The 15,478-nt window shown below is 41.8% G+C and overlaps 1 protein-coding gene across 1 annotated transcript in view; it reads left to right on the forward strand.

Annotated features, from left to right (window-relative positions):
- Positions 1–15,478, forward strand: part of ccnf (cyclin F) — a 60,437-nt gene that overhangs the window by 16,228 nt on the left and 28,731 nt on the right. The window contains exons 6-12 of the mRNA XM_078239822.1: positions 4,726–4,779; positions 5,157–5,261; positions 7,955–8,032; positions 9,469–9,620; positions 11,376–11,540; positions 11,659–11,782; positions 12,870–13,050. Coding sequence (XP_078095948.1) covers positions 4,726–4,779; positions 5,157–5,261; positions 7,955–8,032; positions 9,469–9,620; positions 11,376–11,540; positions 11,659–11,782; positions 12,870–13,050 — 859 coding nt within the window. The remainder of the gene's footprint in view (positions 1–4,725; positions 4,780–5,156; positions 5,262–7,954; positions 8,033–9,468; positions 9,621–11,375; positions 11,541–11,658; positions 11,783–12,869; positions 13,051–15,478) is intronic.

Raw genomic sequence — 15,478 nt, forward strand, 5'->3', positions numbered from 1 at the left:
AACTGTTGATCAATTAGTCTAGCGCCATATCCTGTTCTTATGAGGGCATCTTTCAGCGTCTGGAGGTGTCTGTTGCGATCCTCCTCATCCGAGCAGATCCTGTGTATACGGAGGGCTTGTCCGTAGGGGATGGCTTCTTTAACGTGTTTAGGGTGGAAGCTGGAGAAGTGGAGCATCGTGAGGTTATCCGTGGGCTTGCGGTACAGTGAGGTGCTGAGGTGACCGTCCTTAATGGAGATGCGCGTGTCCAAGAATGCAACCGATTCCGGAGAGTAGTCTATGGTGAGCCTGATGGTGGGATGGAACTTGTTGATGTCATCATAGAGTTGTTTCAGTGATTGTTCACCATTGTTCACCAATCACTGAAACAACTCTATGATGACATCAACAAGTTCCATCCCACCATCAGGCTCACCATAGACTACTCTCCGGAATCGGTTGCATTCTTGGACACGCGCATCTCCATTAAGGACGGTCACCTCAGCACCTCACTGTACCGCAAGCCCACGGATAACCTCACGATGCTCCACTTCTCCAGCTTCCACCCTAAACACGTTAAAGAAGCCATCCCCTACGGACAAGCCCTCCGTATACACAGGATCTGCTCGGATGAGGAGGATCGCAACAGACACCTCCAGACGCTGAAAGATGCCCTCATAAGAACAGGATATGGCGCTAGACTAATTGATCAACAGTTCCAACGCGCCACAGCGAAAAACCGCACCGACCTCCTCAGAAGACAAACACGGGACAGAGTGGACAGAGTACCCTTCGTTGTCCAGTACTTCCCCGGAGCGGAGAAGCTACGGCATCTCCTCCGGAGCCTTCAACATGTCATTGATGAAGACGAACATCTCGCCAAGGCCATCCCCACACCCCCACTTCTTGCCTTCAAACAACCGCACAACCTCAAACAGACCATTGTCCGCAGCAAACTACCCAGCCTTCAGGAAAACAGTGACCAAGACACCACACAACCCTGCCACAGCAACCTCTGCAAGACGTGCCGGATCATCGACACAGATGCCATCATCTCACGTGAGAACACCATCCACCAGGTACACGGTACATACTCTTGCAACTCGGCCAACGTTGTCTACCTGATACGCTGCAAGAAAGGATGTCCCGAGGCATGGTACATTGGGGAAACTATGCAGACGCTGCGACAACGGATGAATGAACACCGCTCGACAATCACCAGGCAAGACTGTTCTCTTCCTGTTGGGGAGCACTTCAGCGGTCACGGGCATTCGGCCTCTGATATTCGGGTAAGCGTTCTCCAAGGCGGCCTTCGCGACACACGACAGCGCAGAGTCGCGGAGCAGAAACTGATAGCCAGGTTCCGCACACACAAGGACGGCCTCAACCGGGATATTGGGTTTATGTCACACTATTTCACATAAATATTTCTGCTTTTTTCCTCCTGAGTCTTTATCATGCGATCCTAGAATCAGAATTTATGTCACACTATTTGTAACTCCCACAGTTGCGTGGACCTGCAGAGTTTCACTGGCTGTCTTGTCTGGAGACAATACACATCTTTTTAGCCTGTCTTGATGCTCTCTCCACTCCCATTGTTTTGTTTCTTAAAGACTGGATTAGTTGTAAGTATTCGCATTCCAACCATTATTCATGTAAATTGAGTCTGTGTCTTATAAGTTCTGTTTGTGAACAGAATTCCCACTCACCTGAAGAAGGGGCTCAGAGCCTCGAAAGCTTGTGTGGCTTTTGCTACCAAATAAACCTGTTGGACTTTAACCTGGTGTTGTTAAACTTCTTACTGTGTTTACCCCAGTCCAACGCCGGCATCTCCACATCATGTCCCTTTGATACTCAGACACTCAACTTATCTTAAAAATGCTAATGTTAGATCCAAACTATTGTACCTCAAACCCACCATAATATCTCATTGCAAATCCCCAAGTGCCTCAATCCTTTCATGTCTTAAACCTACCAAGTAACCTGTCCTTTTTTAAAAAAATCATTTATGGAATGTGGGCATTGCTGGTTATTCCAGCATTTATCAAATGCTGGAGTGTGGCGATTAGGGTATTTTCACATAACTTTGTTGCAGTGTTAATGTAAGCCTACTTGTGATGCTAATAAATAAACTTTAAAACTAAAGTTTAGTTGCCCTTATGAAGGTGGTGTTGAGGTGTAGTGCATCCACAGTGCTGTTAGGAAGGGAGTTCCAGGATTTTGACCAGTGACAAGGAAGGGTGATATATTTCCAAGTCAGGATGGTGAAAGACTTGGAGGGTAACCTCCAATTAGTGGTGTTCCCAAATAACTGCTGCCTTTGTCCTTCTGGATGGTAGTGGTCATGCATTTTGCATGCAGTGCATGAACTCTTGGTGAGTTCCTGCACTGCATCTTGTAGATGGTATACACTGCTGCCACTTGGTTGGTTGTGGAGGGATTGAGTGTTTATGGAAGGCATACCAATCAAGTGGACAGCTTTGTCCTGGATGGTGTCAAACATTCTTGGGTGTTGTTGGAGCTACACTCATCCAGGCAAGAGGAGCGCATTCCATCACAATCCTAACTTGTGCCTTGTAGATGATGGGCGGGCTTTGGGGAGACAAGAGGTGAGTTACTCACTGAATTTGCAGCCACTGACTTGCTTTTGTAGCCACAATATTTATATGATTGATCCAATTCAGTTTCTGGTCAATGGTAACCCTCCCCCAACTGTTAGATCCTCGCTTGTTAGAGAGGATCATTGACCAGCCTGTTAGCCAACCCTGGACATCCATGTCTTGCTGCATTTGAACACTAGTCCTTAGTCGTGAATGGTACTGAACAATGTGCAGCCATCAGTGAAGATCCCCACTTCTGACCTTGTGATGAAAGGATGGTCATTGCTGAAGCAGCTGAAGATGGTTGAACCTAGGACACAATCCTATGGACCTCCTGCAGTGACGTAATGGAATTGGGACGATTGACCTCCAACCCCAACAACCATCTTCCTTTCTGCCAGATATGACTCCAGCTGAGGGTTTTTTTTCCCTGATTCCATTTGACTCCAGTATTGCTGCCTTGATGTGCAAGGCAGTTACTCCCACCTCACTTCTGCAGATCAACTCTTTTTTTTGTCCATGTTTGAACAAAAGCTGTAATGAAGTCAGGAGCTGAGTGACCTTAGCAGAACCTAAACTGAGCGAAAGTGAGCAGGTTATTGCTGAGCAAGTGCCGCTTGATGAGCCCTTCCATCACTGACTGATGATCAAAAGTAGACTAATAATTGGCTGGGTTGGATTTGTCCTGTTTCTTGTATGCAGAACATATTTAGGCAGTTTTCCACATTGCTAGGATGCTAGTGTTGTAGTTGTACCGAAACAGCTTGGCTAGAGACAGACAAGTTCAGGAACACAAGTCTTCAGTACTATTGCGGAATAATGTCAGAGCCCATAGCCTTTAGCAGTATCCGATATTTCAGCCATTCCTTGATATCACATGGTGTGAATTGGATAAAGACTGACAGAGGAGGCTGTGATAGATCATCCATTCCGCCCTTCTTGCTGAAGATTGTTGCAAATGCTTCAACCTTATCTTTTGTGCTGATGTCCTGGGCTCCTACGTCATTGAGAATGGGGAAAATTGTGGCATTGCTTCCAGTGAGTTGTTTAATTGTCCAACACTATTCACAGCTGGGTATAGCAGGACTGCAGAGCTTAGGTTTGATCAGTTGGTGTGGAATTGCTTGGCTGTGTCTATTACTTGCTGCTTGTGCTGTTTGGCATGTAAGTAGTCCTGTGTTGTACCTTCAAGTTGTCACCTCATTTTAGGTATGCCTGGTGTTGATCCTGGCATGCCCTCCTACATGCTTCATTGACCCAAAGTTGATCCCCTGGCTTGGTGGTAATGGTAGAGTGGGCAGTATGCTGGACCATGAGGTTACAGATTGTGGTTGAGTGCGATTCTGCTGCTGATGGCCCACAGCACCTCGTGGATATCCAGTTTTACGTTGCTAGATCTGTTTGAAATGAATATTATTGAATTGTTGACCTTCATTGCAAGAGGATTTTGAGTGCAGGAGTGAGGATGTCTTAGGAGCAGAATTAGTCCATTCAGCCCATCGAGGCTGTTGTGCAGAGCCTTGGTGAAACCATACAAGGAGTATTGTGTACAGTTTTCGTCTCCTTATCTAAGAAACGATATACTTACAATAGGAGTGCAGCAAAGGTTCACCAGACAGGTTCCTGGGATGGCAGGATTGTCATATGAGGAGATAGTGGGTCCACGTGGCCTGTATTCACTAGAGTTTAGAAGAGTAACAGGGGAGCTCATTTGAAATGGAAATAAATTCTGACAGGGCTGGACAGACTGGATAAGGGGTGATATTTCCTTTGGCTGAGGGTTTAGAGGAATGGGTCACAGTCTCAGGATAAGTGGTAGACCATTTAGGACTAGGATGAGGAGAAACCTTTTCATTTGGAAGATGGTGCACCTGTAGAATTATCTATCACAGAAGGCTGAAGGCCAGGTCACTGAATATATTTAAGAAGGAAATAGATTTCTCGACACTAAAGGCATCAAAGGGTATGGGGAGAGAGTGGGAGTGGTGTTGAAATAGAAGTTCGATTATGAACACATTGGTGAAGTAGCCTTATTCCTGCTTCTATCTTCTATGTTTCTATTCACTACATTGAGCCTGTGCACTGAATTCTTTGTAACAAAGTTTTTTTTTATTTGCCAATTTGATGTGTGTTTTTCATTTTCTAGGCTAAGAAAGCACCATTAATTTACTGTTTGGCCAAAGTTCTCAGTCTCTTTGAGGTTCGTATCATGATAAATAACCTGTAATCGCACTTAATTCCACTTGCATCCCACTTCCAGTCCGACAACACACGACTTTCTTCTGAACGTTCTTCCAATTCTGACCTCTGCAAATTCCCCAGATTTCTTTGCTCCACTTTTGACAGCTATATCTTCAGCAGCTTGGACTTTAAGCTCTGGATTTTCCTCTGCCTCTACTTTTTAAGACTTTCCTTAAAACCAATTACTATGACCAAGCTTTTGGCCACTTGTCTTGCTGTTGCTATGTGGCTTGGTGTCATTTTTGACCGCTCCTGTGAACTGCTTTAAGAAGTGTTACTGCATTACTCAGTTATATTGCACATTTTATTCCTTAACTGAGTTCTTACTTGACTTAGGATGAAGAAAAACAGAAGCAGGCTGTAGTAATGTTTGAAGAATCTTCCAGTCATGGATTCTTGTCAAGCTCTTACCACTTGTGGGAGGCAAACCAGAGAGAAGCAGTAAGTTTTTAGATTTACTGTTTGAGACTTCTGAAACATATTTTGCTGTTCCGCCATTCAGCATATGCTGTGGATTTGTCTGAAAATTCTGAAATTTTTTTTAAAAAAACACTCTGCCTTTAGCAATAAGCTGCTTCAGCCCAGCTGGTAAGTTTTATCCGAGGCATCCATTAAGATGTTGGAGTTAAAAAGGTACATAGCTTGTCAAAGAAGATGGTGTGTGCACTACTTTTTTTTTGGGATGCTAGTTACTATCTATCTTGTCAATAGTATGTTAATCGCATTAAGATGCGAGGATGAAGGATGTTGTTGAATTATAAATAGGGAACCCCTATACTTCGGCTACATTTGCAGCTGGATGGCCTTGGAGAGGGAGCACAATGTCCATCGCTATGCTACAGGCTTCCCACAACTGGTAGACGCCTCGGGGACTGGGTGCATTATCACCCAGGAATGACATTTTGTTTTAGTTGCAGTGCCCCACCAGGGGCTATCATTTTTGTTTAATTTATTTGTTTAATTAAAAGAGTATACTTCTACTGCAGCTACATTGGAGGTGAGGTGGCGACCTTCCATGACTTGTGGACTCCACTGGGCTGCGGTGCAGCATCATTTCTGGGAATTACATTTTGGTTTAGTTAGTTAAACATAGAAGTAGGCCATTCAGCCCTTTGAGTCTGCACCGCCATTCATTTTGATCATGGCTGATCATCAAATTCAATATCCTGATTTCCAATCCCCCCCCGCCCTTGATTCCTTTAGCCCCAAGAGCTACATCCAATTTCTTCTTGAAATCGGACAACGTCTTAGCCTCAACTACTTTCTGTGGTTGTGAATTCCACACATTCACCACCCTCTGGGTGAAGAACTTTCTCCTCACCTGAAAGGTTTAACCTCTTAATGTCAAACTATGACCCCTAGTTCTGGACTCTCACGATTGGGGACATTCTTTCTGAATCTACCCTGTCTAACCATATTAGAATTTTATAGGTTTCTGAGATCCCCCTCTTTTCTAAACTCCAGTGAATATAATTCTAACCGATATGGTTAAGTTTTCTTTTGATTTTGTAGTATTTGCAGTGCCCCACCAGAGGCTGTCGCCCCTCTTTTTAATTTGTTTATTTAACTGTTTGTTTTAATCAAAAGAGTATAAATAGGGGATACCTTAATTTAATTGTTTTCCCTTAATTTGCTCTACAGAGCACATAAATCAGGGAAATACTATTTTTATTTAAAGTTTCCTTTGCTATTTTGTATAAATTATAGTGCCCCACCAGGGGCTGTAACTACCTCAATTGATTTTTTTTTCATTCTATTAAAAATAGAATGTTATTTCTTTTAGTATCCCCATCTGTCACGCAGAGGATCACTGTTCTTTTCCTGACTGGGAGAAACTGTTGTCTTAATGTTTACCTGCAAAAGCTCTGTTCATAATCTGCTCCTGGGCGTGGCCAAGTGGCCATTAACAGTTTCAGGCAGTGGGCAGCTGAGGGTGTCGTCTGAACCAACTGTATGCCTTTCTACTGCGGCGACGTTTGTAGCCGGGTGGTCTTGGAGAGGGAGAACAGTGTCCACCAATATGCTTCAGGTCTTCCACAACTGGTAGACACTGTAGGGCTGAGGTGCATCATTACCCCCAGGAATGATATTTTGATTTACTTAAGTTTCCTTTTGGATTTTTGATTTACAGTGCCTCAATAGGTCTGTCACCGCTGTGTTTGTGGTTATTGATTTTCATTTTAATATAAATGGGGGGTGGTTTCTCATTCGTATAGTGGTGAAGATCCCAGCTTGTGACGCAGGGGACCGCAGCTCAGTCCCCGACAGGGAGAAGCCATTGTCTGAATGATTACCTCAAAAGAGGCAGTTGCACTTTCATGGTCTGCTTCTGGGCCTTGCCAGGTTGGCTACTACCAGGCCCAGGCAGAAGGCAGTTGAGGGGATCTTTTGACCTATCAACTTCCTTCCATGGCTGCATTTGTGCTTGTCTGTGCTTGGAGAGGGAGCACGCAATGTCCACAGGTACGTTTGAGTTCTTCTGTGACCAATGAGCATCAAATGAGCTGGAGTGCATCATCAGCCCCAAATTGCATTTTAACTCAGTATTTTTCAAAGTTGGGGTTGCGACCCATGGGTGGATACAGGATGTTGCAAAATGGGTCGCCAAAATTAATCCCCAAAGATTGCCTGGCCCTTTTTTGTTTTTTCTCTCGATACATTTACACAGTACCGCAGTGAAAATGTATGACCACATGAGCCACAGGTCAGCTCGCTCTGTAAATGCACTTGGTGCCAAATGCCATGTACATTTGTGTACTTGGCGCCACTTCAATTAGTGCCAATTTTCTTCCCCTTTCTAGCAAACTGATTGTAGACATGGGTCGTTTTGTTAAATGAAAGAGAGGGCCTGAGATACCAATAGCGGGATAAACCTACAGGCCAAGATATCTCAGCTGAATTTTCCAGAGAGAGCACTAGCTGCTCCAATGGATCCATGACAGGACAGAGGCAGTACTAATGATATCTATAACAGAGCGCCAGGGCCTCCAGTGAACAACCTGCAAAGAAAAATCTAAAATTGGGAACACAGCAGTATAAAGATTACTTTGAGGCATGGTTTGTCAATTGTGCCAACACAAATCTTACGCAGCCTGAAATGTTTTGTTATTAAATTTTCATGACATTTTTGTTAGGTGGCTGATCCTGGCAGGTATCTTCAGAGCCTTAGGAAACTCAGGGATTATGCAATTAAAGGATGCTGGGAAGCGCAGGTACGTATCTGCAACACATGCAATAATTTGACTTCCTTTACTTTCGCTGATCAGAATTTGCAATTGCTTAATTGGATTTTGGATTGTTCTTGTGTCCTTTTGCCGTCCACGGCAACATCTATCAATGTTAGAAGTAATGTTTTGGTTGCTGTTTATAGTACAAATCCTTTGACAAATATGACACCATGTAGCCTGATAAAATTCCATTCAGCTACTAAGGATGAGCAGGGTTAGAAGTAAAGAAAACTCAAATATCTGAGTGTTGGTTCTATATTCCAACTCTACTGGTATTGGGCTCCCTTTTTCTTTTTGTAGTCTCTTCAGTGATATCAGTTTAAATGGATTTGGAAACCTTTGGTATGCTATATGGTGTGGGGGAACTTCTCAAAGGATGTACCACATATGATTGGCAGGAGTATAATGTGGTCTCTGACATATAACATTGCCGTGGGCTTCAAAAGGCCACAAGGACAATCCAAAATCCAATTAACCAATTGTAAACTCTGGTCAGCTAAACCAAAAGCTCTGAAATTCTACATTTATAGCTGACTTGAAAGAGGCTGATTGAGTTCCCCTTTCATAGTGAGAACCTGTTCAGTTAGCAAGTTGGGCAGTGCTGGAAAACTTAAAACATTTGTGGTTTTTGCTCACTCTGAGAACTCTGGCTAGCAAGTTTTGCTTCAAAAGATACTTTTGCTTCTATCACCTGGGATTTCCAGCAATGCCATAAGATGCATTTTGGGTGAATCTCTGGTAGTGTGCTTGTGGATGTTGTGGAATTTAGATGTGTGGGTGGAAACAGGTGGACAGGTGGCATTGTCTCATTAATTTCATAGTAGCTGAGTTGAGAAACTAACCTTGGGACAGTATGCGAATTTTCAAAATGCTGAATGCATTAAGCAGAAAGATGTAGGAGCTGTTCCTGTGCATCTTTAACGACTCATCAAAAGCTAAAACTTGCAGGTGCTCCTTTTGTTACCTAACAGTCCTCATAATCAGCTTTTGGCTTATTCTGGATCTTTGTCATAACTGCAATTTTGAAGGAAAAGTGCAAGGATTATGTCATCCTGGTGATCATTCAGGTGATATAATGAATTTCTAGTTAACTGCAGTTTATAAGTATAAGTGAAACTCAGTACCAGAGTTGATTGAAACAGAGATCACCCCTTCATTTAGAAATAGGTGATATAGATGATTGATGGCGAGAGTTGTGGGAACAGAATAGAGCATGGAATTAGGCTACTCCTCTGTGAAAAGTAAATTCCAACACACTGATTAGGCATTGCAGTTTTTCTGTCCAAATTCTTCTATCTGGGCTGTCTCTGGCTTTCTATTCTAGCAGTTGTGTTTAATAAAATTAAGGGATGTCTTTTGCTTGCAATAATCTTGAGGCTATGCTCAAACATGTGTATGATTTTTAAAAATTATTATTTCAGGTATCATTAGCAAAAGCCTGCGGAAATGCCAATCTGTTGGGTATGAAGTCTATAGCTTCGAAAGAGTTTGTGGCCCAAGTTTTTCAGTCTTCCTATCCTTCTAACAAACAGAAAATGTTCCAAGTACAAAAGGGCATGAATGACACAATGAGGTAAATGTGCAAGTAATTACAATCTATTAAAACCTGTTGATGGGAGCCAGAATCCAGCCTGAAACCTGATCTGAATAGTTTGATACTTGACCCTATCTAAATGATTGCATTAGTTCTGAGCACTGCATCTCAGCAGGATATACTGGCCTTGGAAGAGTTTCAGGACAAAATGATACCAAGACTAAAAGAGTTAAACTGAGGACAGTTTGTATTAACTTAATTTATGTTCTATTTAGTTTAGAAGTTTTGAAGCTTTATCTAGAATTACATGGAATATATAGCACAGGATCAGGCCATTTGTGGATGGCACAGTGGTGAACATTGGTGTCTCACAGCGCCAGGGTTCAATTCCTGGCTTGGGTCACTGTGTGGAGTTTGCACATTCTCCTCTTGTCTGCGTGGGTTTCCTTCGGGTGCTGCGGTTTCCTCCGAGTCCAAAGATGTGCAGGTTAGGTTGATTGGCTATGCTCAATTGCCACTTAGTGTCGGTGACTAGCAGGGTAAATATGTGGGATGATGGGGATCGGGCCTGGGTGGGATTGTGGTCGATGCAGACTTGATGGGCCGAATGGCCTCCTGCACTGTTGGGATTCTGTGATTTAGCCCAATCAACTTATGGTGACATGCTGCATTCAGACCAGAGAATAAGAAGTGCTCATGAATATGTGTGGCCTTTAATTGAGGTGTTGAATGATAACTGGATATAATAGAGCAGAGTAGCTATTTCCTCTGTTGTGGAATTCAGAGCAAGGGGGGCCGTTCTGGGGTATAATCAGAAAGCATTCTTTCAGCCAAGTGGTAGTGAGAATCTGGAACATACTTCCCCAAACGTTTATGGAAGCTGAGGTCATTTAAATTTAAGACCAAGGTGAACAGATATTGTTTTTACACACCGATCAACAATGGATAGATGAAGTTCGAAGACAAACCAGCAATGACTTGCGGTGTTATATACCTAATTTTGTTCATAGTTGTGTTTTATTTACATATTTATAGTGCACCTTGATGTCCACCCTATGGCTGTTGCATTGGATTCTTAGCCACTAGACGGAAGTAATGAAGTCATGAAATAACTAATATCTTTTTTTTTCTCTGGAAGGAAAAGGCTTCCTCTAAGTTATGACTACTTTCTATGCATCACCTTCTGATGTTTTGGTGAAAAACTTAAAGCAAGCATACCAATTTAAATTTTTACTTTGTGCCTTTGGTGCTCAGTCAATAGTTGCAGTGGATTGGAGGATGGGTGGTCTCGTTCTGTTGCCAATTATTAAACAATATGTTTCACTTTGGTAAGGAAGCCTTTGGTGAGCATTTTATAGGCTGTGATATAGAATCGGTTTGGAGATTATTAAAGAAAAGTAGGTTCTGTCTCAGAATTTGTTGAGTAAGTTATCGAAATGGTATGTTTTACTTGTAGCTTGACTTTCAGAAGCATTTTTGAAATGCTTCATGCAATGCGCCTGTAATGTAGTGGTTTAGCAAAAGATATAACTTGATTAAAAATGATTTTCTCTGGATTGAAGCTCTTCGTGGTTCGGCAGGTAGGAGGTCCATTGCAGATTGTAATTTTCTCTGCTCCTGAAATGCTACATTTAGCAATTTGCTCTTGGGTAACGTTTGAGTTGAGCTTTGGGTAGTCCTATCTATAGATCTACCCTGATAATTTCACCATTTTACAATTTAATGCAGAATCAAATGATTTTAAACATCTGCTGTAATGGTTGTGATGTAACTAACAACTCTTCACCTCTGCAGGTACATTCTAATTGATTGGTTAGTGGAGGTGACCAGCATGAAGGATTTTTCCAGCTTGTGCTTGCATATCACAGTGGCAAATGTGGATCGGTACCTGATGCTGCGATCTGTACCCAGAGGCCGACTCCAGCTGTTGGGGATAGCTTGCATGGTTATTTGCACACGGTAAAGTTGAAACAACATAGGCTGAATTGGACTTTTTTATTTCTAAAACCAATGCATTTTGGGCTATTTGCCTCCAAGTCTTTATAGATTTTTAAAATTTGCATTTATTCCTCCATAGGTTTATTAGTAAAGAGATCCTGACAATTCGTGAAGCTGTCTGGCTTACAGACAATACATACAAATATGAGGATCTAGTGCGAATGATGGGAGAGATCATTTCTGCACTTCGAGGCAAAATTAAAGTAAGTGAGGCAAGTCCAAGGGTCCTGTAGACCTGGATGCAATGGCATTTTTTAACAATGGAAACAACAATAGTAGACTTGAACAAACTTGCGCATTGCAATTTCTTAAACTGAATAATTTTGACTGGTACAAATCTCCTAAGTCTACACTAAATATTCTTACAGTTTTGGTTGAAGTTGATGTCGCAGTGTTCTACTTAAGCCGTCTTCCCAACTAATCTTAACTATCAAGTATATTCATAATATTAGAAAGGGGCAATATGTCACAGCTGTTGAGGGGCACTCTACAATTGTTTTCTTAAAAACAAAGACTTTTTTAAAGCAAGTAGTTAATACATTCGGTAGTATAGTGAATCACCAAGAAAAGTTGCCCACTTCTTCCTCCAAAGTTCATATATTCTTGATGCGCAGTAAATTCCCACATCCCTAGTTGGTAAGACGGTGGTGAGCTATCTTAAGCACATGATCGCGGTGCTTCCACAAGTGCGTTGAAAATTGCAGGATATTTATTCAGTTGATAGAGTACTGATTTATATCAGCAATCAGGATATTGGCAGCATTTGTTGAGAAAGAAGTTGAAAGAGCATTTTTCAGATTTTCATTTTCTGCAGTATTTTGGCTTTCCATCACGGTTTTGTGTGATTTGTGGGCAGTTGTTTCCATGATATGCTGTACAATTCATAGAATCCTACAGTGCAGAAAGAGAGCATTGTGAATATTTTTTACGTTTAATGGTTGAGATAGGAAGGGTGGTTAAACTCACTGTACAGCCAAGGGGACATGGAATGGGAGTTTATATTTGCAATTCTATTCATACAGTAAGTTATATTTTGACAGCAATGTTGTAGAAAGATGGCAAGCAGGTGCCAAGAATGGTTTGCTTGAAAGAGGAGTTGCCTGTGCTTCACTATGTCTCCGTCATAGAACATTACTTTTTTCGTATTGGTTTATGGAGATTGAAGAGTTGCGTGCCATAAAATTTGAATGTGGACTATTTTAACAGTTTGAGCTATATTCTAATAATGCAAAAATGTTAATTTGTGTGTTAAAATGTAGCGCATAGTTCATGTAAATTCTTTTTTTGCAGATACCTACCATTTTAGATTATGCCGAAGTACTACTAGCGATTTCTCCACTAGAAAGACGTACCACACATCTCTTTAACTACATCTGTGAACTTTCACTACTGTATACAGACATCTCTATTTATTCCCCTGCTATGACAGCTGCAGCGGCCTTACTATTAGCACGAGTACTTCACAAACAAGGTCTGTATACTAGCACGTAGACAATGTACTGTGCATTATCTAATTTCCAACTGTGAGTCAATAGTGCTGAAATAGAAAACATGGCACAAGTCTGTGCAAGTTTTTAAATAAGCCTCATTTAGTCTTGCGTACTTAAATGTTCATCTGCAGAAGTCTATTTATGATTCCTACCTTTTTGTATAATATTATGAATTAAATTCCGTCAAAACGACTGTCCCGTGCCTGTAATTTTAAAAAATTGAGTAAATGGATACATGTTGACACAGGCACAAATCTCATTATGGCCACAACTGGGTTTATACCAGGCATATCTCAGAATCCGATCTTCCCCATCCTTTGGCGACTATGTAATTTAAATATCCCTAAATGTTGTACTTTCTGGGGATATCAGATGTTCCCTGCTGCATGCGTGATGTCATTACTGCTGCTCTGGAACAGTCAAGGTGTCTATTCCTGCTGCGGAGCGGTACAGGTAATTGGCCTGGGACCACTGAACTGGATTATATTGAAGTCGGCAGAGGTTAAATGGTGTATCCACTTGCTCTAACGTGATTTGCATGGGTCATCAGGATCAGCTTGAAAGTGGGAATGCGCGTAGATTATACCAGCAAGGCCAATTAGTTTTTGGGCTTCAAATAGAGACATAAGTAAAGATATAACAAAATTTATTTGTAGGTGAGAAAAGCTGCCTTTTTGGGGGCCATTACAAAAGTCATAGTGTGCACTACATTGACTTATGCTAATAAACCATACTCGAGGAGGGAATTGAAGTAGTGGAATTATTTTGACTTGGCAGACAAAGCAAGAGATTGGATAATATACTGAAGTCTTAATAGAGTGAATCAGGAAAATCCTTCCTGCGATTGGGGAATTAGTTATTGATGAAGGTCATGAATTTAAAATGACCAAGATTGAATGGAGAACTTTGCAGCAAGATCCATGATGTAGACTAATTTTGAGTATGGAATTTCTTGCCAATCCGAACAAGCCTTTAGGTTCATAGAATTAGTGCTGACTCTAGAACAATTCAGTCAACCCCTTTCCCCCACTCTATCTCCATTGCCCTACAAGTTTATGTCCTTCAAACATTCATTCAATTTCCTTTTGAAATTATTGACCATCACTAATTTGATAGAGTTTTTTGAAGGGGTAACCAAGAAGGTAAATGAGGGCAGTGCAGTCTACGTGGACTTTAGCAAGGCCTTTGACAGTGTATTGCATGGTAGATTGTTGCATAAGGTTAAATCTCTCGGGATCCAGGGTGAGATAGCCAATTGGATACAAAATTAGCTTGATGACAGAAGACACTGGAGGGTTGTTTTTCAAACTGGAGGCCTGTGACCAGCGGTGTGCCGCCGGAATCGGTGTTGGGTCCACTGTTGTTTGTCATTTATATTAATGATTTGGATGAGAATTTAGTAGGCATGGTTAGTAAGTTTGCAGATGACACCAAGATTGGTGGCACAGTGAAGGTTAGATAGGATTGCAACAGGATCTTGATCAAATGGGCCAGTGGGCTGATGAATGGCAGATGGAGTTTAATTTAGATAAATGTGAGGTGATGCATTTTGGTAGATCGAACCAGGGCAGGACTTGTTCAGTTCACTGATGGTGGTGAGTGCCTGGAATGAGCTGCCAGAGGTAGTAGTAGAGGCGGGTACAATTTTGTCTTTTAAAATGCATTTTTGACAGTTATATGGGTAAGACTGGTATAGATGGATATGGGCCAAATGTGGGCAATTGGGACTAGCTTAATGATAAAAACTGGGCGGCATGGATACGTTGGGACAAAAAGGGCCTGTTTCCATGCTGTAAACCTCTGACTCTATCTGATTCCACCACATCACTGACATCTTCCTCTTACCTGCTGCAGTTCTTGCTCAAAACCTTAATCTGTCTGCTAGTCCTTGAGCTTGTGTTTTATCTTGTCTTATCCAAACCTGTCTTAATTCTATATGTTTCTTTCAAATTCCTCCTCAATCTCCTCTGCTCCCAAGGAGAATAGCCACAGCTTTACCAACATAACTTTTGTCTAAAGTACTTCATCTCTGTAATCATTCTGGTATATCTTCTCTGCATCCTTGCAGAGATCTTCACATTCTCCATAAAGTGCGATGTTACAAACTGAATGTTTTAGCCTAACCCATGCTTTATAAAGTTTCAGGATAACTTCCCTGCTTTTGTATTCTAACTATTTATGAAGCTCAAGATCCCACATGCTTTGCTAACTACTCGATAGTCCTGCCATCTGCAAAGAACAATGCACAGACACACTCAGGTCCCACTGTTCCTCCACATCGTTTAGAGCTATGCCATTAAGTCTATCTTGTTTTTCCCGATTTGCCAAAGTGTATCACCTCACTTGCCTGCCCATTCAGCTATTCAATATTCTATTGAAGTCGATTAGTTTCGACCTTACTGTTTACCA

Source organism: Mustelus asterias, chromosome 23, assembly GCF_964213995.1.
Source record: "Mustelus asterias chromosome 23, sMusAst1.hap1.1, whole genome shotgun sequence".
Taxonomy (NCBI): domain Eukaryota; kingdom Metazoa; phylum Chordata; class Chondrichthyes; order Carcharhiniformes; family Triakidae; genus Mustelus; species Mustelus asterias.